Raw genomic sequence first — 27648 nt, 5'->3', positions numbered from 1 at the left:
CAGAAGTATGATCTAAAATAATCTGCAAAATTGGTAATTGGTGTTGTTGCCTAGACTGAGATCTGGACCAGCAGTGTATCACAATGTAGTGAATGGTCATTGTTTATTCAGCAAATTTCAACAATTTCTGTCTTGGGACAGTTAAGAAACAAAGACAGTATATGAATAACCATTCTATGTAGGTTTCTCTGCCTCAGGATTCAAAACACCCCTTCCCCTAACCATTCATGTCTATTTACTTATCTAAACAAAATCAAAAGAAGCCCCAATTATATAGGAATCCAGTCATCGATTGGAAAAATAAAAGAGATGGGACCATATTTTATGACAAGTTGTGGAAAAGGTTCCAGGATCAAATTGGGTAGGGTGTAAATATTCTTCAACCGTGGAACTGTTGTGGTTTTCTTTTAAAACCTGATTATCAGCCAGGTGCGGTGGTTCACGCCTGTAACCCCAGCACTTTGGGAGGCTGAGGCAGGTGGATCACCTGAGGTCAGGAGTTGGAGACCAGCCCGGCCAACATGGTGAAACCCCATCTCTACTAAAAATACAAAAAGTAGCCGGGTGTGGTGGCGGGTTCCTGTAATCCCAGCTACCCGTGATGCTGAGGCAAGAGAAGTGCTTGAACGTAGGAGGCGGAGGTTACAGTGAGCCGAGATCATGCCACTGCACTCCAGCCTGCGGTACAAGAGTGAAACTCCGTCTCAATAACAAAAAACAAAAAAACCCTGATTATCCAGGTTTTTCTTTGTTTTTATGAGCTTATACTTTCTATAGGTCCCATTTTTCTTGAGTTATTATGTGGAGTTGCTGTCTGGTTTGCAGGCAATATGCCTGAATGGTTACAATGCTAAATCGTTAAGTATCTCTTGATTTTATAAAAGTTCAGTTTGAGAAATCGAAAAAATACGACACTTGCCATATATTATAATGTATTCATTTTGTCTGTACTCCCCCATTAAAATATAAACTTCAGGGTGGTTTCTTGACTGTTGTTTTTAGCATCTGAAATGAAGCATGGCAAATAGTACACATTCAGTAACTAGTTATTAAATGAATGAAGAACTATGATATTTGACAGCATTACATGCAACTAAGCCTCATAAAGAAGGGAATTCACAAATGGATTCTCTTTAAAGTCTTCCTAATGTCTTTCTTTTTATTTCCTTTCTTCTTCCTTCCGTTATGGGCTTTGTTTTGATCAGTGAAAGGGTGAGTATAAGAAGCTGCATTTTAAGTTTTCAGGAATCTAGTCATGCCTTTGGATAAAAATACCATGGTCACACTTTTAGCTTCGATGAGAAAAGGGCCTCGTTAGGTCATTTTGAGTCATTAGGCTCAATGTTAAAGCTACTCAGCGATGAGGGCACGAAAGAGGTATAGTTGTTTGTTCGCAGTGCTTGTCCTTAAATAGGCTCTTAAATGAGTGAATGAATGAATGTTCAAGAACACTTTAGAGACTTTGAAAAGATCGAGTGATTTTGAAATAACAGACTCTGGGATCTGGAACTTCTATATTGGCGTGGAATAGAACTGGTTTCTTAGAATGTGGGTAGTCGTTGCTTGAGCTTTCTACTAATATGTCCTGAGTTTCTGGCTGAGAAGAGTGGATAAAATGGTAAGTGAGGTAAAGAAAGAAAGTCACAATTCATATACTACCTATAAAAGATTTATAAATTGCCATTGGCCCTAGATTCCTGGTTTCTGATTTCTTACTACCTTGCATAGTATAAAAATAGCAAATTGAGGGGGTCAGAATGTTCAGTGGTTATTGGTTGACATTCACCTTTTTTCCTTCCCATTGAACCCATTCTGCTCTTTAATACTGCTTCTTTGCCCTTGGAAAGAAATAGCCAGTTTTACTTTATATTTCTCCCAATCAGTGGCATAGGAGTAGAGTTTATTAAAGCTCTAAGTAAGATTTGTTGTATTCTTTCAAATTAGAAGATTAGTCACTGTACTAGTGGAATTTGAAGTCAAGACTGAATCAAAGTGTTAACATCTTCATTACTGCACTAGAAAACATGCATATTAATAGAATTTATAGAGCACATTAGATTTCCCTGTGTAGCAAACAATCTGGGAGACCTGAGAGCTTATGCTGCCTATAAGGAACTATGTTGAATGGGAAACTGGTATTTTCTATGACTGTTTTAAAATTATTTTGATGTCATATCTAAAAAGGAAATTTTAGACTATGCAGATAATTCAGCAATCTGCCTGACTTTCAATACCAAAATAAAGGTACTATTTTAAAATACTGTATAATTATGGAGCAGGCTTAATGGAAGCCTTATTAAATTTACCCGTTATTTGCTGTTGCTGAAAATATCTTTCCCAGGAATTCAGTGTTGCTATTCTAGGCAATAGTTTCATTGCTTCGCAGCTACTATTTGGAAGACAGGGAACAGGAATAATAATAGTAGACTGATGTTTGTTTAAATAATGGAGATTTGATTAATCCAGTACCCACTATAGATTATTGGTTATGATGTTAGTTAAAAATGGGCATCATTTCTTCAAAGCCATAATCTTGACCCACTCCTGTAAATTCTTTTTTCTCCCTTCTCTTTTATATTCAGTGTTTGTTCTAGAATCGTTACCCCATTTTCAGAATGCCAGTAGCAGTGTGTTTAGAAACAAGGTCATGTTGTTTTTATAAGATAAACTGCATAATGTTCATAAGCACACAAAATAAAGCATTCTGGACTTTCAGACTGGGTGGATTGACAGTTTCAGCAAATCTTGTACTTCTGGTAAAGGACAGTTCAGTGTTTCCCATCACTTAGAAAATCTAGGAAAAATACCGACAGCTACCATTTATTAAGTGCTTTTTATGTCCCAGGTACTGTTACGTGCTTGATAATGCATTATCTTATTTAGTTAACATAACTCTCCTCTGTGAGAAGATACCATTACAATCTTGTTTTACTGATGAGAAAACTGAGGTTTAGAGAGGTTAAATAACCAGCCTGTTGTGTGATTCTCGGTGGAAGGTAGAGTAACAGTATTATTGTAGTTCTATTCTGTCCCTTATGTTCTCCAGTCATTTGTTCTGGGCATTCAAGTTACAAAGCTGGATAAGGTGTCTTTCAAGATACATACCTTCTAGTGAAGGGAGATAGGCATGTAAAATGGATATCCACAATGGTTAGTAGGATGTGAGTGATCTAAAATTTAGCCAGAGGATACAACATTTCCAAAGTCTGCTAATGTATGAGGAGTTTGGGAAACTAAAAACATACACATGTCAAGTTGCATCCTAGACATAGAAGGTCATGGTGCTTAGTGCTTAGTTACAGGAAATGAGGGAGGAGAAGAAGGAGCCATATCTCTGGTTTGGGTGATAAGTTGGGTGAAAATGGTGCCATACACCAAGGTAGGAAATATGAGAAGAGGAACAAGTTTGGGGCGAGAGATGAATTAAATTTATACATAGAAAATTTGAAATGCATCGTGTGACATGGGTTGGGGGGAGAATGATGATGTCTAGTTGGTTTCAAGTAAGTAAAATACCATTTTAAACAAATTGTGAGACAGGAAGGTACTGTTTTTCAAAATTCCATTGCCCTTAGTGTGATGAATTCCATTAGGTTTATTGCCTGGGTTGAAAAATGGCTACTGCTGCAGGAGGCATCATATTTAAGCAGGAAGTGCTGCATCTGTTCTTTATTTTCAGTAAAGCAAAAGCTTCCCCTGGCCTCCTCGTCCCTTCCGTAGCAGACTTCTCCTGAGGTCTTACCAGACACAACTGATCAATATGGCTGCCTCTGGCTGCAAGAAAGGTTAGGAAAGCAGGTATTTATCTGGGCCTGTTGCTGCTTTGAAGAAAATTAGAATTATGTTAGCAAGGAGGCTGAAGGCATCTGAAGAGCTGTTAAATGAATAGTTAATTAAGCAGTGCCTCAACAAAGAAACCCATTACTACCTCCTGCTTCAAAACTAAAAAAATCAAAAGCTTAAATTTTAGTTATCCAGTGATGTTCAATTATAAATTTTGGGATGCATTAAAAACAGTTTGGGCTTTAGACCTCAAAGTTGCAGGGAAAGAGTGGAATGAGGCGCACGGATAGTGTGATTGAAGGGGGGTCAGTAGGCAGCATAGAGAGATTTGGGAAGATTTGACCAAATTTTGCGGTTGTGGTGGACAAAGGAGGCAGAGCAAAGAGGTGTGACTCTCAGGCTTTTGGGTTGGGTAGTGAATAGCAGTAAGCAGCACAGTATGACTATGATAATGACTAGTGTTTTTGTGCCTTCCAAGACTTTTTGGTAAACTTCCAAAAGGAGAAAAATGATGTATTTTAAAATTTCAGTCTCTCCTATAAATACTGATTATGTATATTAAGTAAATTTGACCTGACTCATCAGATGAAGTTCCTGATTTTTAAATGTATCATCAGTTTTTTAAAAGTTACATCCATATAGTATTGCAGGAAGTAGTTAGTTGTATGAAATACTATAGGTCAAAAGTAATTGGAAGCTGGGTCAGGTAGATGGTTAAAAAGTGTACTTACTTTTTGATGGCATTACACCATACACTGGTGGGGGCCCAAGATCCTTACTGTATGGACTCCATCCTGCCCGTGGCACTGTGGCAATAAGACAATGTGGATATAGACCGCCTCACTCCTCCGTACAGTGATACTTTAATTAAAAATCATTATTATTATTATTATTATTTTTTCCCCAAAGTGACAGGGTCTTACTCTGTTGCCCAAGCTGGAGTGTAGAGCTGTCATCATGGCTCACTGCAACCTCAAACTCCTGGGCTCAAGGGGTCCTCCTGCCTCAGCCTCCCAAGTAGCTGGGACTACAAGTGCACGCCACTCTGCCCAGCTAATTTAAAAAAATTTTTTTATAGAGATGGGGTCTTGCTGTGTTGCCCAGACTTGTCTTGAACTCCTGGGCTTAAGCGATCTTCCCATCTCAGCATCCCAAACCACTGGGATTAGAGGTGTGAGCTACCGTATCTGGCCAAACTTTTTTTTTTTCTTTTTAATTTTAAGAAAGTGACATGCAACACTATGTTTTTGTCATGTGCAACACAAATCTTTTGAAATATATATATTGGCTGGGTGTGGTGGCTCATGCCGTAATCCCAGCACTTTAGGAGGCCAAGGCAGGAGGATCTCTTGAGCCCAGGAGTTCAAGACTAGCCTGGACAACAGTGTGAGGACCCGTCTCTACAAAAAGTTAAAAATTAGCTGGGCTTGCTGGGCAGCTACTTGGGAGGCTGAGGCAAGAGGATCTTTTGAACTTGGGGTTGGGGAGGTGGAGGTCAAGGCTGCATGCAGTGAGCTATGATAATGCTGCTGTACTCTAGCCTGGGCAACAAAGCAAGACCCTATCATATATATATCATATATCATATATATGTATCCATATATATGATGTGTATATATATATGATGTGTGTATATATATATATGAGATGTATATATATATATATGATGTGTGTGTGTATATATATATAGGAATGGTTGAATCTAGTGAATTAATAAATGCATTACCTCATAGTTACCATTTTGTGGTAAGAGCACATAACATCTACTCTACATTTTTCAAGAACATGCCATTTTTAACTCTAGTCAAATTGCTGTATAATTGATCTCTTGAAGTTTATTCTTTTTGTCTAACTGTAATTATGTATCCTTTGACCAACATTTATCCAGCTTTTCCGCCCTTACTACCCCTGCCTCTACTACTTTTTCTACTCTTTACTTTTATATGATCAACTTTTTTTATATTGCAGTGAGTAAGATCATGTGATAGTTGTCTTTCTGTGCCTGGCTTGTTCACTTAACCTGATGTCATCCATGTTGTCGTATATGGCAGAATTTTATCCTTTTTAATGGCTGAATAGTATTCCATTTGTGTATATATACTACATTTTCTTTATTCATCTTTTCTTTTTTTTTTTTTTGAGACAGGGTCTTACTCTGTCACCCAGACTGGAGTACAGTGCCATGATCTTGGGTCACTGCAGCCTCTGCCTACTGGGCTCAAGTGATCCTCCCACCATAGCCTCCTGAGTAGCTGGGACTACAGGCAGATGCCACCACGCCTGGCTGATTTTTCTAGAGACGGGGTTTCACCGAGTTGCCCAGGCTGGTCTCAAACTCCTGGACTCAAGCTGTCCACCTGCCTTGGCCTCTCAAAGTGCTGGGATGCTGACATGAGCCATTGTGCCAGGCCCTGGTTCATCTGTTGCTGGACACTTAGATTGATTCCATATCTTGGCTATTGGGAATAGTGCTGTGATAAACATGGAAGTGCAGACATCTCTTCAACATAGTAGTGATTTCACTTTCTTTGGATATTTACCCAGTAGTGGGATGGCTGGATCATATGGTGGTTATTTCTGTTTTTAATTTTTTTTTAGAAACCTTCATATTATTTTCAGTAATGGCCGTACTGGTTAAATTCCCACCAACAGTGCGTTAAGGATTCTCTTTTCTCCGTATTCTCACCAGCACTTGTTGTCTTTTGTCATTTTGATAATGTTTATACTGACTGGGGTGAGATAATATTTCATTGTGGTTTTGATTTTCCTGATGATTGGTGATGTTGAACATTCTTTCATATACCTGTTGATATTCGCATGTCTTTTGAGAAATGTCTATTCAGGTCTTTTGCCATTTATTTATTTTTATTTAATTTTTAAATTGTTTATAGAGATGGGGTCTCCATATGTTGCCCAGGCTAGTCACAAACTCCTCGCCTAAAGCGATTCTCCAGCCTTCACCTTCTAAAATGTTAAGATTACAGGCATGAGCCACTATGCCTGTGGCCATTTTGCCCATTTTAAATATTAGGTTATTTGATTTTTTGTTATTGAGTTGTCTTAAGTTCTTTTAGATATTATTTGTCAGATATGTAATTTGCAAATATTTTCTCCTGTAGGTTATTGTTTTTCTCTGTTTATTGCTTTCTTTGCTGTGCAGAAGCTTTTGGTTTTATGTAATCCCATTTGTCTATTTTTGCTTTCGTTGCTTGTGCTTTTTGAGGTCCTATCCAGAGAAAATCCTTGCCCAGACTGCTGTCAGGAAGTGTTCCTCCTGAGTTTTCTTTTAGTAATTTTCTAGTTTTGAGTCTTATGCTTAAGTCTTTAATCCATTTTTTAAAATTTTTGTATATGGTGAAAGATAAGGGTCTACTTTCAGTTTTCTACATGTGAATATTCATTCGGTTTCCCCAAAACCATTTATTGAAGACACTGTTCTTTCCCCACTGTGTGTTCTTGGCACCTTTGTCAAAAATTAGTTGGCTGTAAGTGTGTGGATTTACTTTTGGGTTCTCTCTATTCTATTCCGTGTGTGTGTGTGTGTGTGTGTGTGTGTGTGTGTGTTTTGAGACAGTCTTGCTTCATCGTCCAGGCTGGAGTGCAGTGGCATGATCTCTGCTCACAGCAACCTCTGCCTCTCTCCGCCTCCTAGGTTCAAGCGATTCTCCTGCCTCTGCCTCCTGAGTAGCTGCGACTCCAGGCGCATGGTACCACGCCTGACTAATTTTTGTATTTTTAGTAGAGACGGGGTTTCACCATGTCGGCCAGGCTGGTTTCGAACTCCTGACTTCGTGATCCACCCGCCTCAGCCTCCCAAAGTGTTGGGATTACAGGGGTGAGCCACCGCGCCCGGCAGGTCTTTGAGGGCTTTCACAAAAAGTATTCTCATACTTTTCTTTTTCTTGAATAGTAGAAATTTGGCCGGGCGCCTAATTACTTGTTTTTAAAACGGGGACAATATTATGCACTGTACAAAATTGTCAGATTTAAATGATAGTGTGCCACCAATGTAGAGTTTAATACTCATTTTGTCACCTCTGATAAGAACGTTTAACCACTTTCGATCTCAATCTGTATGCATAAAACAAAGGGGATTGAATGAGACAGCTTTTCTTTAACTGTCCTATGATCAAAACAAGTTTTCCATGCTATGTAAAAGATACTTTAGGCCGGGCGCCGTGGCTCATGCCTGTAATCCCAGCACTTTTGGAGGCTGAAGTGGGTGGATCACCTGAGGTGAGGAGTTCTAGACCAGCCTGGCCAACGTGTCAAAACCCCGCCTCTACTAAAAATACAAAAATTAGCTGAGCGTAGTGGCAGACGCCTGTAATCCCAGCTACTCGGGAAGCCGAGGTGGGAGAATCGCTTGAACCCGGGAGACGGAGGTTTTAGTGAGTCGAGGTGGTGCCACTGTACTTCAGCCTCGGCAACAGAGTGAGACTCCCTCTCAAAAAAAAAAAAAAGATACTTTGATTTGATTTTGTATCTTTGTTGTCTTATTTCTTAGAAGGCAAGAGATATTTTCTTCTTTTGTTTCAGGGCCTAGTTCTTATTTTTTAAAAGGCTTCAAAGGATCTTAGCAGTCAATCCGATAAACCCAGTCATTGCTTGTTGGTGGTGAGTCTTAAGAGGCTTAAGTTGTAGGCCTAAGACCACTGGGACCCTAGAGGCAGAATTGGGATGAGGACCCAGGAGCATTGTAAAAGGTTCCCCAAACCCTTTCTCTTTCTGTGAATAAATGACCTTGGTTTAATGTTTAGCTCTGACTCATCTGAAATCTAAAGTGAAATGTTGGCAATATTAACAGCCACCATATAGGGTATGGCAAAGAGATTCCTGACACATGAACTGCACCTGGTTCGGGAAGGTGTAGTGCATTCTTAAAACAGCATATCCTTGGTGGATTGGGTGCCCTGGAAGATATGTGCAGGAGATGCTTAGAAGATGATAGTGGGCGTGGCGCAGTGGCTGAAGCCTGTATTCCCAGCAGTTAGGGTGGCCTAGACGGGCAAATAACTTCAGGTCAGGAGTTCAAGACCAGCCTGGCCAGCATGGTAAAACCCAGGCTCAACCGCTCCTCCCAGCTATTTTGTCTCTACTAAAAATACCCAAGTTAGCCTGGCATGGTGGCATGCACCTGTAGTCCCAGCGACTCGGGAGGCTGAGGCAGGTGAATCGCTTGAACTCAGGAGGCAGAGGTTGCAGTGAGCCGAGATAGCGCCACTGCACTCAGTCTGGGCAACAGAGAAAGGCTCTGTCTTAAAAATAAACAAACAAACAAATAAATAAATAAATCATAGTGGTTTCTCAGTGGAACTCAGGTGTGTCTCACTCAGGGTAACTTTTGCATTGTCTGTGGATTCTTTGCCCTTTGCATACCTACCTGAATAATGATATGGTGATGGTGATGATAGTAGGGAGAGGTGCAAAGACAATAGCTCCTGGATTGCATGTCCTCCTGTTGTGTGCCTGGCGTGATACTGCCCTGCTAGCCTTTCCTGTCCTGTAGCTTTCTCGGTGAACACATGCCAGGTGTGGCCTACTTAGGTTTTGCAAATTTGTCTAGTTGAGTCTGAGTTGTTAGAGCAGTTCCTTTCAACTGATTGATTTGCTTGACGTGAGATCAAGGGGGTGAAAATCATACACAACACATTTTTATCCTCTTTGTGTGAAAGATATTTTCCTTTTCTGGACCCTATCTAGAAGAAGTATTCCTTAGACAATTTCCGGCTTCTTTTCTCTCATGAAGAGGAGGTAAGATTTTTGTTCTCACACTTATCTGCTTCCCAAAATATCCCCCCCTGTTCTCATTAAGTTCTGACCACTCCTTCCTCTCATCTCATTTAATTCTTATTCATATCTAGAATTGTGTTTTTGGTACAATAGTAGGCATAAGTCACAGACATACTGTCATTTACTCCTGTGCATTTACAGTAGAAGGTATTGAAAAAATTCAGCTCAGTGTCTTCATAGTTCTAGCTTTATGCATTTTCACAGACATTTATCCTTTGCCTCCTCTTTGTCTTCTGCTGAAGAATAGTGAACACAGTAGGGGAAAAAACCCACAGACAAAACCAAGACCAGGGGTTCTTAAGCAAAGAAGTTCTGGTTTGTGTTTTGTTATTTTTACCTAGTCAGGTATTTTAAATTCGTAATGGTGGGTATATAGCCCTAGATACATTGTAAGCATTTGCTGGATATTTACAAATTGTTGCCTAAACTGTAGAAGGGCTTAAGTCATTAGACATTCTATTTTAGTGACATTTTTCTGTTTTTCTCTATCATGTGTCTTGGAAAAACTTTGAAGTTCTTTGATATTAATTTTGTAAGAATGTGTGTCTGAAAATATTTTGACTGAATAGACTCTGGGTAACAGTTAAGAATTTCTTTGATTTGGCATATCTTCTCTTGAGCATTTGATAGCTTTTATGATGGACTCCATATACAACATGTCAATTATAATGCCTGATAGGTCTCCTAGGAGTTGTAGCTTCACAATATATAGGAGGCATCAGGCACAAATAAATACTGCAGAGAAAAAATTAGAGTAATTAAAACATAAATGACATACTTTGTGAATAAGGAAGTGTTCTAGGTATGGCTTCCAGTAGTAAGCGGACAACACCAAGATATAAGGCACGTCTTCATACATCATTGTCTGTACACAGAACATCGAGCATACAGGAAGCTTCCTGAGTATCTTGCTGTCTCTCAAATGAAATACAAACCAACTCTGGCTCTGACCATCCTACTTTAATATCGCAACCCAGGGGTTCTTCTTTCACCTCTTTCCCCCCCAACTTCTGAATCCCTTTACCCTGCTTGGACTTTTTCTTTTTTCATAGCATTTATGATTGTAACATTACACTTATTAATCAAAATTCTGTTGGAATTTAAACTGTGAGAGGGCAGGGATCTGTGTTTTATTTACTGATGTATTTTAGTAAGTTTTGTCCCCAGTGTTGGTGAATTAATAGTAACTCGATGTAAAGGGCTAACTTTTAATGTTAACAATCTCTAGTAGAAAGGTTAATTACAATTTGTTTTTTCTTCCTTCTTCCTTTCTTTCCCCACCTCTTCTTTCTTCCCATAGTTCTGTTGTCTATTGCAGGACAAATCTTAGAATCATCCCAAAATACAAAAACAAAACAACCTTCTGTTTAGTCTTGGAGGTAAACATAGGCTTTAAATTACATTTCTTCCCATTCTCTTAAAGGAGAGTCAAGCTTGCTTCATAGTTTGTATTTTCTTGAGTAACTAATGCATTTCTAATGGAGAGAGTTCATTTAGTGTGCAGATTCTTTGTTTCTGATTGAATCTTTGGTTGCTTTCATATTCAGTTTATGTTCAATTAAAAAATTGGGAAAAGGTATGAAATTGACAATTTTAAATGTAATTTTGTTTATATATTTATTAACTTGTTTTTAAAAATTAATTACAAATATGCGATTTACTTGTTTTTTTCCCCATATTTATCTGTGAATTAGATTATGATTTAGGATTGTTAGAAAATGTGAAAAGAAAACATGTTTGACAATAACATTTTCATCTCTATTATAGAAGTGATTTTTGGTATCCAGATATCCTTATCCCATCAAAAAGCTAAATTGTAAGCTCATTTTTTGTTAATTTTTAAGATGGGCATAACATTTCTTCTCATCACTACTTGGTGAACATTAGCTAGTATTGCCACAACGTTATGGCCAGTGTTTTCTCTTTCTTCCTTCCTTCTATTTGTTCTGGCAAAGAGGACGCATTTCCAGGACCACTCTCAGCTAGCCCAGTGTCTTTATTGTCTGTTTCTTTGTTGTTTGCATTAATAAAAATACTTACCATTGGTATTTTTTAAACTCATGGAAATCCATAATTCAAGCAATTTTTTTGCTTAGGGAATTGATTCTTTTTGTTATTTTAATACTATACTATTTTTAACCTTTTTGCTTCCTTTTAAACTATACATGCAGTTATAATTAACTGATATTAGTATTACTTCTATGCGAAAATGCCTTTAGGCATTCAATAGGATTATAAATCCTAGTTTATTTTCTTTACAATAAGCAAAACACTATGTTCATACTTGTTATCAAGCTGTCTAATACACTATATAGATGAAGACACTGAGGGCTTGCTTACAGTTGTATGGGTATGATGTGAAAGAGCTGAGTTTTTAAACAGAACAGAAAGCCTTATTCTTTCCATTCTTACCCCCACTGTCTTTTAAGTTTATGAAGATGGCAGAGGAATGTTGAAGTTTAATACTCATAATTTTCTTATTGAACCTCATTATTATATATAGTGCCACATAAGATACTATGTTTGAATTCCTTAGAAAATTTCCTTTTCATAGAATGGTTATGTATTTTTAGTAGGCAGTGTTTAAATAGTAAGTGTTTTTGCTTGGTCTGTTAATTTATTTGATTAAAAAAATGTTTACCTCATTTAACCTAAAAGCTTCTTTGCTTCATCCTGGATCTGTAGAAATTTGGATGGTTCTGGGAATTGCTTCAGAGTCAACAAACTATGACCTGTGGACCATATCTGGTGTGTTATCTTTTTTTTTTTTGAATAAAGTTTTATTAGAAAGAGTAATGCCCATTCATTTTTTAATGTATTGTCTGTGGCTACTTTGCTCTATAATAGCAGAGTTGAGTAGTAGTGACAGAGACCAAATGGCCTGCAAAATTAAAAAATATCTACTTGCCATAGTTTGCCTTAGACCATTGCGTGCCAATGACTGAGAAGTAAGATGGAGTAGTTGTATTCAGATAATTTCAGTTGGTGTTTTATTATCGTAACTTGGGTGCTGGGCAGAGAGAGGAGTTTTCTGTATATAAAGATATATATATATGAGATCTTAAGAAAGGTAGTTTCCTTTCATGATCCCCAGATGGTGTATCTATGTGTGTGTGAACCAGAAGTGGCTCCTTGAATGGGTCAGGCAGATAACACAGCTTGTGTTTGCTGGTTCAAATGTATCATTTTAAGTTTGGTGAACAAGTTAAATCGAAAGCATTTTGGCAAACCAACACTGGATGAGAACTTGGCATTCTCCAGAATTAAGAATATTCCACTAAAAAAAACCTCATACAACCTTGATTTCATAAAGGAATGTATTTCTGGCAGCTGTTTTGATTGGAATGTGGTAGTTAAATGAAATATTTGTTTTAATTTACCAAAGGAAAAGCATTTGCTGATATTGTCTAGATTATGCCAACTTTCAAAATATGAAATCAGAGAAACCAATTTTAAAACCTTTTTTTCATGTGAATCTGTAAGGAAATGTTTTCAGTAAGGACACATAAGAGCGACTCTTTGAGTTCATCAGTAGTGGATAAATAGAAACATAACATTTCAGAATTCTGAACCTAATATCTAGTTTAATGTAAGTATATATATTTTTTGTGTGTCCAAAGCACTTCAGAATGACAGTTTTCAGTTTAGTAATTATCTGCTGACATATTCTTAATTTTTTTTTTTAAAGAGGCCTATTGCATTCCATTACAAAGTAAAAATTGAAGATGTTTAGTTTTGAAGAGTGTTTGAAGAACTGCTTCATTGAGAAGGTGTTCATTATCACTGTGAGGTTATGCTAGTCAGGATGACTACTATGTTTGGGCATACTCCAAATCTGTTGTAATTAAAAAGTTTTATAAATGATAATTTTTTTTTAGTAGTAATGCTGTTGTGTTAACTCACTAAAAGATATAATGTACCTGGACTCAATAGCCTTAGTAGCACACAGGACGGCAGAATCTGAATGGGCAGTTTGTGTCCCGCACAGAGGTACATAGCCAAGGGAAAAGTGGGCACTGAAATCTAGGCCAAGCTGTTTCCCTGTTAGTGGGCTGTCTTCACAGAGAAAGGAGCTTCCTTTATAACAATTTATTTCTATTATTTAATATGCATTATGTCTTATTCCTATGCTAGTCACTGATGAGCACTTTTTATTTCACTCTCCTAACTTATTTTACGGATGAAAAAGCCAAGGCACTGAGAGAGGTTATCTAGTTACTAAGAGTCAGAGCCAGGGAGTCCAAACCCACCTGTGTGGCTCTGCAATTCCAGGCTCTTAACCTCCGATACCACGTGGCTTCCTTTTTGTAATTTATTCTGCTAGAGTCTAATTTTCACAAAGGTACTGCAGAAGCTAGTGCTGGCGCTGATAATACACTTGAGTGCTAAGTTAGAAAGGGATGGGGCGCACATAGAACAAACTTCAGCTCATTTGCCTAAGTGCCCACTAGAACTTCCTTGATGAATCACATATCTAGGTTTTGTTTGAACATTGTCATTGATTTGTGCGATGGTTTCCCTTTATATTGAATAGGAAAAAAATACCTTTCTATAACTTCTGCCTGCTACTTAAAATTTTGTCACACATAGCTGAGGCTCATTTGGGCTTTATGTGTTTTTATGCATTTTCTTCTTTTTTTTGTTATTATGTTTTATAGTCTCTCTAGGCCCCTTTCTGTTTATGGTGTCTTCATTATCATTGTCCTTACTTTTCTGTTCATTTTTGGGAGACAGATTGAGTTTATCTTTTGTTTGTCATCATTAATCTTAAAATTAGATTAATAAAGCACTTAATTTAGTCTGATGTAGTATTAACATATTTCTCCCTCTAGTTCTGAACACCTCTCACTTTGCAATTTAGTATTTGAAAGAAGCGACTCTCTTGCCTTAGGTTAATAATTAGAACCTGACTAGTAAAATTTTCCATCCTGTCCCCTCCCCTGCCACCCCCACCCAGTGGTTCTCAATCCCCATTGGAATTGAGAACACACATGCACACACACACCCACACACTGACACAGGGTGGGTGGGGAGGATTTTAAATGCAAGTGATGTAGAGCCTACCCTAGACCAATTACATCTGAGTGAGGGGCTCACCACGTCATAGTTAGGTTCTAATCTGGGGCATTTCTGTAGGACAGAGTTAATCAAAGACTCAGTCTTCTTGGCAGAGCCGTTCTCATTTCTATTGGAAATGTGTTGTTCAACTGAATGATTTGTGTGTTGTAGCCTAATTAGCTATTCAAATTCTTAATACCTTGAATCAGATATTCAAACCTTAGGAAGAGTGAGAAATCTAGTAAGATGTAGGAATGTCAATTTTCTCATCTAACTTAAGTGCCAGTGTACCCACCTGTGTGGTCTTAGGCAACACAGCTTGATATCCGCCCCCCCCCACCCCCCCATATTATTTCTTAGATCTTCGTTGCTGTTTCTACTGATCCACCCCCCTCCGGCCCCCCACACTTGTTTCTTTCTTCCAAACTACTTTTTTAACAAAGGGTTTAGCAGCTATCAAACTTAATGTAAACAAGAAAACAGTGTCGTATCTGTGGTATTTCAAAGGCACTTTAAGTTACACCATTAATTTAATAACATTTTGGGGAAAACAAAATTAGTTACATTTACACATTAATGCTCTACTCACTTTAAAGAAAAAGTAACTTAAAATCATAGATACATTTTTATATTAGTTTTCAAGTATCCGTAAATTTGGAGTGTAAGTGTTTTCTCATGTTCAGAATCCCTATCACTGAAGGTTTGTGAACTGGAAGCTTTTGATGCGTAGGTATTAGTGCCTAAATAATAAACTTGACTTACGTTAGCATTAGAAACTGTTCAAACCAACGTTTAATTTTAAGAACTCTGTGGGTCTTTGTAAGAGAGTTTGTGCTATTGTCTTTAATTGCATTGCTTACTCTGTGACAGACAAATTTAGAAATACTTGAGAGTTTTTTGTTTTATTCTTGCACAATAGTTTATTTTTGTATAATCTTAACATAAAATTCAATGACATGTGATGTTACCAGTGAAACTAATTCAACTAAGGTAGTAGTTAGGTGATTAGACACCAATGCATGTTTAAATTGTTTTCTCTTTATGTGAGTATGTGGTCTTGAGAATAGCTTATTTTTAAAAATTGGTGTCAGATAACTTTTGAATCATTTTCCCCCTAATCGCTTAAGTAACAATGGGAAGTGAAAACATAGGCAGTAATTGCAAAGCTGTGCGTGATCTGACAGTGAGTCTGATCTCAGGGTCACTTAAGATATCCCTGCTGTTATAGCTCCTTCTGCTTTTCACCTGCCTTACCTTCTGGCTGTCTAGAATATTATCTGTATGTGTAATTCCATGGGAAATGAGGATCGGGTGAGGACAGTGGAGGATATAATGCTTAGAGGCTTTGACGTATGCGTAGTATGTTGTTGGAGATAACATACTAACATTCCTTTTTGTAAAACGGATTAAGAAGATTCAGTTGAAACTCTGATTTACAAATATGTATATATTTAATTGTTCTATTAGGAGGTAATACTGTTTTTGTTTCTTTCTTAATTGTGCTTTCAATCATGTGCTAAGCAATTTAATTTGAACTTTTTCTGTGACTTCCTGGGAGTTAATTTAATAATTAATAAAAATCTTTCTAAGCAGGGTCAATTTTGGTAGAATTCTTATCTCTCTCTCTCTCTCTCTCTTTTTTTTTTTTTTTTTTTTTTTTTGAGACAGAGTCTTGCTCTGTCACCCAGGTTGGAATGCAGTGGTGTGATCTCAGCTCACTGCAACCTCTGCCTCCTGGGTTCAAGTGATTCTCCTGCCTCAGCCTCCCGAGTAGCTGGGATTACAGGCATCTGCCACCATACCTGGCTAATTTTTGTATTTTCATTACAGATGAGGTTTCTCCATGTTCGCCAGGCTGGTCTTAACCTTCCGACCTCAAGTGATCTGCCTGAACCTTCTGACCTCAAGTGATCTCCCTGCCTTGGCCTTCCAAAGTGCTGGGCTTATATTTTTCTCTTAATTCATGGGATGACTTTCCCAAATTCTGTACATTAAAACAAAATAATTTTAACTTTATTTATTAAGGATACCAGATATACTTCCTTGAACTTGTTACTGACCACTAGGTTCTAGATTAGAGTGTGTTGCTACCTTAAATAATAAATAGGTTTTTATTGTGTTTGTACCTTTGTCTAGGAAAAGGGCCCGTAATATCCATTAGCTTTTCAAAGTTATCTATAAATTAAATAAATTTACTTCTAGAGACTGCAATGTAGTATTTTTGAAGAACAGTCAAAATATATCATTTGCTGTTCTCTAGAATTTTTCCATCTTAAAAAAACTTCCTAATTGTGCGTAGGTGGCAGATCTTAGAAGATGTCTGCTAAGTCAACAGTGTCTTTCTATGCTGTAAGCCTTATCTAAAATTAATACTTCATTTACTTTAGATAAAATGCTCTGAAATACATTTTTGGAAGCAGAGCTTTTTGTTTGGAGACAAAACACAAACCTTACAGCCATTTATTTTATTACAAGAAGTAAATAGATTTAGTTTATGTAGTACAGAAAGGAGGTGATAGTTTTTACACTAATAATGTGATTGATCATGTACTTGTGTTTTTGTTAATGATGGAAGATCCGCCTTTATTGGCCACCTTCTGGAAGTGGTATTAAAATTACTGGTATATAACCAGGTTCTCTCAAGCATTTTCAAAATAACAGTCCACTGGTGAGTTTTTCCTTCCCAGTGTGATTTATTTGTTCAGTAATTCAGTCTCTACTGCATTTTATTTTCAAATATGTTTATATCTGTTTCTCTATATCTAGATACTGTAACATTTTATCAACATACATATCTTAAGAATCATGTATGTTCAAGGCATTATTCTTAGTTCTGTTAGGGAACAGCAAGATGGTTAAATCAGTCCTGGGTCTCTAGAAATTTGATCAGAGAGGCATGATAAAAGAATAAGGCACTGTGCGGTTGTGGAAAGGGAGATGTGTTAAGCTGGGGCTCATTTCTCTCTCTGGATGGTGGGGTGGATAATTAATGGAGGAAGCTGATTTGGCCTGATCTTTGAAGGAGGGATAGGAAGATTTGTGAGCAGAACCATAGTCAGAAGGACATTTCTGGTGAGGAATGAGGAATGTCAGGGCAGCCAAAGAGTGCAGATAACACTGCACACAATGATCTGCTGTGATGAGAGTAGAGAATGTTGAGTAAAAGTAGAAATGCAGATAGACAGGACACACATGTTTTGGACTTGAATTCCTTTAATACAAATAGTTTCAATAGTTTCAATATACATTGTCAGACTAACTTAAATGCACCTTAAGTTTTGTAATTCCTTTGTAAAGTATATCACTATATCTTTTAAAATTTAGATATTTATTTTAATTATGTGGTGTGCTTTATAAATGCATTGCATGATGGCTAGGACATAGGTAAATGAGTTGACTAGGAAAACATCTAAGAAATAAAAAAATATGGCCCTGTGTATGTTTCTAGAAATTTTCCAGATTAATTTGCAGGTGCAGTTGGTATACCATTTTTCACATATTTGTTCACCCTTCAAATCCTAGAATCAAATACTTTTTAACCATGTCATCAACTATTAAATCACTATTGTGGTCTTTCTCCTTAAGGACTTGTAGTATTAATAGGAAAAGTTGAATGAATGAAGACAAAGGTGGAGAAAACGTGATTAGTGAAAACTGAGATTAGATACATGTATGAGGGTGATGAGAGACTCACTGATGACCGAAAAGTTAGAAAAAGAAACTGGAAGAATGATCTGATTTAGCATTCTATAAAGGTAGATGTATGTAAGTTTGTGTGTTATATGTGTACCGTATCTTATTAGTCAGTTTATGTTCATTTATTTATGTTCATTTCAAAGTAAAAAAGAAATTCTAATGGTTAATACAGGGGTTCAAATTTGTACCCTCATTTGGTTCTAGTATAAGAGAGTCATGTAGAACATATTGTACATAATGCTATTTGGAGGAAAAAGCGGAGGTTCCACAAAGCACCGGTGATACATTCATTCATTCGTTCTGTTTCCTGGAATTGCTATTATTTCAGCTTAGTATTGTCAGTTTATTTGTCTTGGTCCATTTTCTGTTGTTATAACAGAATACCATAGACTAGGTAATTTATAAAGAAAGTAAATTGATTTCTTATGGTTCCAGAGTCTAGAAAGTCCAGGCTTGAGGGGCCGCCTGTGGGAAGGGCCTCCTTACTGCTTTATAACATGTTGGAGGGCATCACATGGCAAGAAGGCAAGAGCGAGTCAGCTCAGGTCCCTCTTGCTCTTCTTATAAAGCAGCCAGTCCCATCATGGGGGCTACACCCGGATGACCTTATCCTAATACTAATTCCTCTCAAAGGCCCCACCTCCAAATGCCATCAACATATGAATTTGGGGATTAAGTCTCCAACACATGAAATTTGAGGGACACAACTAAAACACAGCATGTATTCACTTGTGTTTAATTACGTAGATTTGTAGATTTTATTACCCAGTTTTAACCAAGCCTCACCAAAACAGGCTCATGACTTAATCTTGCAAAAAAAAAAAAAAAAATTGCATCTAAAACCAAAATAATAAGAAACAAGAAAATGGCAGAGCCAGTACTTAAACTACAAGAGCGAACTCTTCACTTGCTATGATCTAATCATTTAACAGATGCCTGAAAAAAAATAGCGATTCTCATGGATGGGCATGGTGGCTCATGCCTGTAATCCCAGCAGTTTGGGAGGCCGAGGCAGGCGGATCACACGAGGTAGGGAGTTTGGGACCAGCCTGACCAACATGGAGAAACCCCGTCTCTACTAAAAAATAGAGAATTAGCCAGCCGTGGTGGTGCATGCCTGTAGTCCCAGTTACTCGGGAGACTGAGGCAGGAGAATCGCTTGAGCCTGGGAGGCGGAGGTTGTGGTGAGCTGAGGTCACGCCATTGCACTCCAGCCTGGGCAACAGCAAGACTCCGTCTCAAAAAAAAAAAAAAAAACAAAAAAGAACAGAAAGAAAAAAAAAAGAAAATGGCAGAGCCAATACTTAAACTACAAGAATGAACTCTTTACTTGCTATTATCTAATCACTTTATAGATGTCTGAAAAAAATTAGCGATTATCGAGAAAGATGTTTGAAATGTAGATTATTCGGCCCGGCGCAGTGGTTCACCCCTGTAATCCCAGCACTTTGGGAGGCCGAGACGTGTGGATCACTTGAGGTCAGGAGTTCGAGACCAGTCTGGCCAACATGGTGAAACCCCCTCTGTACTAAAAATACCAAAATTGGCCAGGCGTGGTGGCTTGTACCTGTAGTGCCAGCTACTCGGGAGGCTGAGACCAGGAGAATCACTTGAATGCAGGAGGCAGAGGTTGCAGTGAGCTGAGGTTGTGCCATGGCACTTAAGCCTGGGTGACAGAGTGAGACTCCATCTCAAAAAAAAAAAAAGTACATTATTCACTGTTGGTATTGATGAGCTTTGCTCTACGATTAACTTGTACCTTTAGATACTAGTTAATGATGTAAAACTATCATTAAGACATTAAGGATGTAGAATGTTATGAACAAAAATATTATAGCACTGTAAATAAATAATTTATCTGTGTTTTACTTAAGTTGGGAGTTTTTCTTGTTTGTTTGAGACAGAGTCTCACGCTATCACACAGACTGAAATGGCCATCTCAGCTCACTGCAACCTCCGCCTCCCTGGCTCAAGTGACCCTTGTGCCCCAGCCTCCTGAGTAGCTAGGACCACAGCCATGCACCACCATGCCTGGCTGATTTTTTGTATATTTGGTGGTGATCGGATTTCACCATGCTGCCCAGGCTGGTCTCGAACTCCTGAGCTCAAGCAGCCTGCCTCGGCTTCCCGAAGTGCTGGGATTACAGGCATGAGTCTCTGTGCCTGACCTCTTGTATGTGTTTTAAAATACACGTTATTTAGTAGTGCATGTTAATTATTTATAAATAAATTGAATGCATGTATGCCAAAAATTTTTGTGACAAAAGTGCTCCGTTGATTTTTAGACAACAAGCAGCCCTATATAACTTTAGCTCAAAAAGTGACAAAAACTTTATATTGAAATAATCGACATTCATAACAAATGACCTTGAGGTAAACAGGACCTACTGGTATCTAGTCATGATGTGTAAAGAACATTTCCTCAGTCTGTGCTAGGAAGGACCTACCAAGTAGCTCACAAGTGCCTCTAGGCAACAAATCTTGGGGGCTCACGCCCACGCCCTGTTTTGAAGCACCAGGGATTGGTGGGATAGTGTATGCGGAATAATCATCATTTACTTAGTTATCTTCTTACTTCACCTAATTGGTGTAGGAGCTAAACCTCCCATATATCGTAGTAAACTCCTTTCTGTGGTGTCAGCTTGATTTTACTCTTTAGAAAACTGTACTCCATGGTGGAAACTGTACTGGTCAGTGTTCCGACTAAGAGTCTCCTCTGACATGGTATGTGAAGTATAACTTTTTTTTTTTTTTTTTTTTGAGACAAAGTCTCACTGTTGTCCCCCAGTCTGGAATGCAGTGGTGTGGTCTTGGCTCACTGCAACCTCTGCCTCCTGGGTTCAAGCAATTCTCTTGCCTCAGCCTCCCAAGTAGCTGGGATTACAGGTGCCCGCCACCATGCCCGGTTGATTTTTGTATTAGTACAGACAGGGTGTCTCCGTGTTGGCCAGGCTGGTCTCAAATTCCTGACCTCAGGTGACCTGCCTGCCTTGGCCTCCCAAAGTGCTGGGATTACAGGCGTGAGCCACTGCGCCTGGCCGCGAAGTTTAACTTTTATATTTACACAAAGGGTTTGTGGAATATAATGTGCCCTGACTTAGCAATTGAGAAAACTGGATAAGCCCTATAAAGTTTAAAGTCTAAAGAGATCAAAGTTAATAAGTTTTGATTGAAATGGTTTCTAAACCAATGATATGTTTCTCTTTATTATTAAACAGAATATAGAATGCAAGTTTGTGCCATTCTTGCTGGCCCATGATTATAGATTATGAACATACTAGTTGGACCGTAATGCAATAATATTTACACGAGTTGAGTTGACTGGTGGTGAGACCACTTGTGTGCAGATGAATCTCTTTTAGTCTCATTTTGTTCACTGTGCCAACCTCTTATGAACGTTCTAAAGACTTGCCAAGTATTAAGCACTCAAAAGTTGCTGCTGTTGTTTATGATAACAATTACTTGGGGGAGAAAGAAATTCACTGGTGGGGACCTTAAAGAATATTTCAAACATGTAACATTTGGTATGGAAAATCTTTTAAACTGAATTTGTTTTAGGGCACATTGAATACTTTACTTTCCTTTTCCTCAGCATCAACAACAGCAACTTGTGATTGGCGGTGACCGGATATTCAGTTGCACATCCCCACATCAATGCACTGCCAATGGTAAGACTCTCCAACTCCCAATGTCAGAGTGTTTCTTATTCTCTTGTTTTCAGAATCTTTTGAGAATTTTGAAAGTTTCTCACAATTTGACAAAATACATGTGTTCCCAAGCTAAGTAAGTGTTTTTTTTTTTAATTTTTATTCTTTTTAAATGTATGTAGTTTAAAGTATTTAAAAATAACTTTTGAATATTTGGTAAAGGAAAAATTGCTACTTTTGAAAATTTCTATTTTCTTTTCTTTTCTTTTTATGTTTTTTTGAGACGGAGTTTCGTTCTTTTTGCCCAGGCTGGAGTGCAATGGCGTGATCTCGGCTCACTGCAACCTCCTCCGCCTCCCAGGTTAAAGCGATTGTCCTGCCTCAGCCACCCAAGTAGCTGGGATTACAGGCATGCGCCATCACGCCCAGCTAATTTTTTGTATTTTTAGTAAGACACAGGATTTCACCATGTTGGCCAGGCTGGTCTCGAACCCATGACCGCAGGTGATTCGCCCACCCGAGCTTCCCAAAGTGCTGGGATTACAGGTGTGAGCCACCGCGTCCAGCTGAGGATTTCTATGTTCTGTAGTTTTAAAAACGTCTTAGCTATGGTCATCAGGATGAAAAATATTGTTATATCGTGATGGTCTTGTGTTTTGTCAAATGAACTATATTTTGTGAATAGTATTTTCTTGTTAAAAATGCAACAGTGGCATTTTGTTCTTCTATTTTTGTCCATCATTTCACTAAAATAGATTGTTTTTGTGTATTGTATTTATCCTAATATTTTTAGTCATGTGCATTTAAATGGCTAGGATTCTACCTGTTATAATTAATCATTTTAAGGAGAGTCATTCTTATCTATTTAAAAAGATTTTTTAAGAAGCCTTTCACTGTAGAATATAAATGGCAATCATGTGATATAGCAGAAAGAATACTGGACTCTGTGGGAGCTGGCATTTGCTTTATTTCCTGAATATACTATGAATCTTTAACTTTTGGCAGGTACTCTTATAACACTTAGGTGATGGAATTGGACTTAATTTATAAGGTTTATTCTAGCTGTATGTCAAGTGCTTATCATTGTTAACTGGAAGTCAGAGTGATTCTCTCTTAAAAAATAATTTCTTACCAAAATAATGTTGTTGTGTATTTTGGGCATAAGTAAACAGAAGATAAATGAATTTTTACTTTTTTTAAGAATCAAATAATAACATCTTACATTTATAAATGTTTTCTGTAGTTTATTACCAACAATTTTATTTTTACTAAATTAGGGAGGCATAGAAACTGATTGAAGTTTATAGAATTTGGTGGGAAATGATATATCAGTCTGAAAGAAAAACTATTAAAAGTTAAGAACCAGAATAAGTGGTTAAGATATTTGTGAAAATATTCCCAGAAATAATTCCTATTAGAGATGGATTTTTTTCAGTATGTTGATAGGAGGAGGATTTTCTTTGTCTAAACTCTTCTGAGTTCCTATTGGGGAAAAAAGGTTGACCTCTTCCTTTCCCTGTTCTCCTCCTCTGCATTCTGCTCACTCTCTTCCCTTTCCTCTCCTCCTCTCTCCTTTATCTTTTCTCTCTCAGGGGTTGATAGGAAATGTTGAAGAAAATAAGATGTCCCCACCCCCCAAGCCAAGCTTTACCTAGCACAAAGGATGACATGGTTTTTGTTAATTTATAAAGTACTTGCTGGGGTCTTTAGATTGCTCTGACAACTCATTAACCACTAGATCTGCTGTTTCCCAGGGAGCACTAGAGTTTCTCATGAAAGAAACAGATCCATGGTAAATCAACTTTGGTATTTGGAGTGTCTGCTCTTGGCTTTTTGTTCACATGAAGTTTTTGTTCAAATGAAGTTCACATTTGAAACCTGTTACTCTTCTTTGTTGTCGGATCCTTAGCATTTGTGGCACGTCTCCCTTGGCGGTCAAACCGGTTGGGTATCTGAGATATAGGTGTCAAGAAGCTACCTATCTCCTACAAATGCCTATCCTTAAGCGAAAAATTTTTATGTGCTACTCACATAGATTGTTTTTATAACTGCTTATAGACTATATTTTAAATTAGATCATCCCAAACATGTTTGTCAGTTTTGTTGAAAATCTCTGAAATCATTTTAATGTCATGATCACAGAAATTTAAGTGTGTGTGTGTGTGTGTGTGTGTGTATGTATGTTAGTGTGTGTTAGAGATGAAGGAGATCAAGATGACAGCAAACTTGCTTACAGTCTAGCTAAGGACACTAAAGCCATTTCTATATATTTGCACAGATGTGCTAGTGAATTTATAGGTATTGGTTCAAAACGGTGTGGTTTTCCCATGACCCTCAGAAATGCAATAATAATCTGGGTTGAACCTGTGCTGTGTAGTATGTCATATTTATTTTCTCTGAAAATGCCAGAGTGCTTAGTAGGATTATATACAGTTACCTCTACCACCTCCCTACCTACCCTCAACAGTGTTTTTTTCTCTTAAAATTTAAAAAGTTGATATATAGTAGTTGTACTTATTTTAGGGTACATGTGATATTTTGATACTTGTATAAATATAAAATGATGAAGTTAGGATAAGTGGGATATCCATCTCCTCAAACATTTTTCTTTCTCTTATTGAACATTGTTCTTGTTAAAATAATGAGGGATTCATAACATCCTTTTTTGCCTTCACTCTTCTTTTACCTAGACACAGTAATTTTAAATCTAATTGCACTTTACGGCCGGTTGCAGTGGCTCATGCCTATAATCCCAGCACTTTGGGGAGGCCGAGGCAGGTGGATCACTTGAGAGATCAGGAGTTCGAGACCAGCCTGGCCAACATGGTGAAACCCCATCTCTACTAAAAATACAAAAATTAGCCAGGCGTGGTGGCGCACGCCTGTAATCTCAGCTACTTGGGAGGCTGAGGCAAGAGAATCCTTTGAACCTGGGAGGCAGAGGTTGCAGTAAGCCACTGCAGTCCACTGTGGGTGACAGGTGAGACACCATCTCAAAAAAAAAAAAAAATCTAATTGCACCTTAAATCATGATTTATAGCTGCTTTCCTGTATAAAATGTTTCATAAATACTTTTTTGTAATTGTCTCATATTGCATTAGTAGGACCCATTGGCCAGCAGGTGTATATTATTATTTTGACTTTTTATTTATTATTTTTTGAGACAATCTCACCCTGTTGCCCAGGCTGAAGTGCAGTGGCGTGATCTGGGCTTACCGCAAAACCAAAACTGTATACCCATTAAACAGCACCCGCCCTCTCCTACCTCCCTGCAAGTTCCCAACACCCCCCTCTCTCCCCAGCCCGTCTCTGGCAACAAGCTTTTATTTCTGTTTCTGAGTTTGCTAGATACCTCATATGGGTAGCACCACATAGTATTTGTCTTTTTGAGATTAGCTGCTTTTATTTAACATAATGTCGTGATGATTCATCTGTATTGTAGCCTGTGACATTATTTCGTTGTTTTTTTAAGGCAGAATGAGTTTCCATTGTATGTATACACCGCATTTTCTTTATTTTTTTATTCTTTTTTTTATTTCAATCGTTTTTTGGGGGAATAGGTGGTGGTTACATGGATAAGTTCTTTAGTGGTAATTTCTGAGATTTTGGTACACTCATCACCCGAGCAGTGTACACTGTACCCAGTGTGTAGTCTTTCATCCCTCTCCATCCCCCACCCTTTCCCCCTAGTCCACAAGATCCATTGTATATTCTTATGCCATTGTATCCTCCTCATAGCTTAGCTCTCACTTATGAGTGAGAACATGCAACATTATGGTTTACCATTCCTGAGTTACTTCACTTAGAATAATGGTCTCTCATTCCATCCGGGTTGCTATGAATGCCATTACTCCATTCCTTTTTGTGACTGAATAGTATTCCATGGTGTATATACACATACCACAATTTCTTTATCCACTTGTTGACTGATGGGCTGGTTCCATAGTTTTGCAGTTGCAAATTGTGCTGCTATAAACATGCGTGTACAAGGATCTGTTTCGTATAATGACTTCTTTTTCTCTGGGTAGATACCCAGTAGTGGGATTACTGGATCAAATGGTAGTTCTACTTTTAGTTATTTAAGGAATCTCCACACTGATTTCCATAGTGGTTGTACTAGTTTACATTCACACCAGCAGTGTAAGTGTTCCCTTTTCACCACATCCACACCAACATCTATTATTTTTTCATTTTTCGATTACAGCCATTCTTGCAGGAGTAAGGTGGCATCACATTGTGGTTTTGATTTGCATTTCTCTTATTTTTAGTGATACTGAGTATTTTTTCATGTTTGTTGGTCATTTGTATATCTTCTTTTGAGAATTGTCTATTCATGTCCTTAGCCCACTTTTTTATAGGATTATTTGTTTTTTTCTTGCTGCTTTGTTTGAGTTCCTTGTAGATTCTGGATATTAGTCCTTTGTTGGATGTACAGATAGTGCAGATTTTCTCTCACTCTGTGGATTGTCTTGTTTGCTCTGCTGATTGTTTCTGTTGCTATGCAGAAGCTTTTTAGTTAATAATTAAGTCCCATCTTAATTTATCTTTGTTTTTGTTGCATTTGCTTTGGGGTTCTTGGTCATGAAGTCATTGCCTAAGCTAGTGTCTAGAAGGGTTTTCCCAATGTTATCTTCTGGAATTTTTATGGTTTCAGGTGTTAGATTCAACTCTTTGATCCATCTTGAGTTGATTTTTGTATCAGGTGAGAGATGAGGATACAGTTTCCTTCTTCTACATGTGGCTTGCCAATTCTCCCAGCACCATTTGTTGAATAGGGTGTTCTATCCCCACTTTATGTTTCTGTTAGCTTTGTCGAAGATCAGTTGGCTGTAAGTATTTGGCTTTATTTCTGGGTTCTCTGTTCTGTTCCATTGGCCTATGTGCCTATTTTTATACCAGTACCATGCTGTTTTGGTGACTATGACCTTATAGTATAGTTTGAGATCAGGTAATGAGATGACTCCAGATTGGTTCTTTTGGCTTAGTCTTGCTTTGGCTATGTGAGCTCTTCTTTGATACCATAGGAATTTAGGACTGTTTTTTGTACTTCTGTGAAGAATGATGGTAGTATTTTGATGGGAATTGCATTGAATTTGTAGATTGCTTTTGGCAGTATGGTCATTTTCACAATATTGTTTCTACCCGTCCATGAACACGGGATATGTTTCCATTTGTGTCATCTATGATTTCTTTCAGCAGTGTTTTGTAGTTTTCCTTGTAGAGGTCTTTCATCTCCTTGGTTAGGTATATTCCTAAGTATTTTATTTTATTTTTGCATCTACTACAATAGCTGTAAAAGGGGTTGAGTTCTTGATTTGATTCTCCACTTGGTTGCTGTTGATGTATAGAAGAGTTAGATTTGTGTACATTAATTTTGTGTGTGGAAACTTTGCTGAATTCATTTATCACTTCTAGGAACTTTTTGGAGGAGTCTTTAGGGTTTTCTAGGTATACAATTATATTATCAGCAAACAGCAACAGTTTGCCTCCCTCTTTACCGATTTGGATGCCCTTGATGTCTTTTCTTGTCTGATAGCTCTGGCTAGGACTTCCAGTAAGTACTATGTTGAATAGAAGTCATACCACATATTCTTTATCCATTCATCTGTTGGTAGACATTTGGGTTGCTTCCACCTTTTGGCTGTTATGAATAGTCTTGCTTTGAACATGG

At 37.8% G+C, this 27648-nt stretch overlaps 1 protein-coding gene across 9 annotated transcripts in view; it reads left to right on the top strand.

Moving 5' to 3' along the window:
- Window positions 1-27648, top strand: part of TBL1XR1 (TBL1X/Y related 1) — a 177677-nt gene that overhangs the window by 76752 nt on the left and 73277 nt on the right. For 5 of the 9 annotated variants that reach the window (XM_054553018.2, XM_063722351.1, XM_002814299.6 and 2 more), the window contains exon 2: window positions 21923-21998. The exons of 3 other annotated variants lie outside the window; for them this stretch is intronic. Coding sequence is in view for 1 of the 6 variants with exons in the window: in XM_063722349.1 (XP_063578419.1) it covers window positions 12304-12324; window positions 21923-21998 (97 nt within the window). In the remaining 5 variants the exon portion in view is untranslated. Of the gene's footprint in view, window positions 1-12266; window positions 12325-21922; window positions 21999-27648 lie in introns of those variants that run through there. One more of the 9 variants, XM_063722349.1, reaches the window with a different exon arrangement.

Source organism: Pongo abelii, chromosome 2 (genome assembly GCF_028885655.2).
Source record: "Pongo abelii isolate AG06213 chromosome 2, NHGRI_mPonAbe1-v2.0_pri, whole genome shotgun sequence".
Taxonomy (NCBI): domain Eukaryota; kingdom Metazoa; phylum Chordata; class Mammalia; order Primates; family Hominidae; genus Pongo; species Pongo abelii.
The sequence above is the reverse complement of the archived record's forward strand: the minus strand, read 5'-3'. Positions and strand labels throughout refer to the sequence as shown.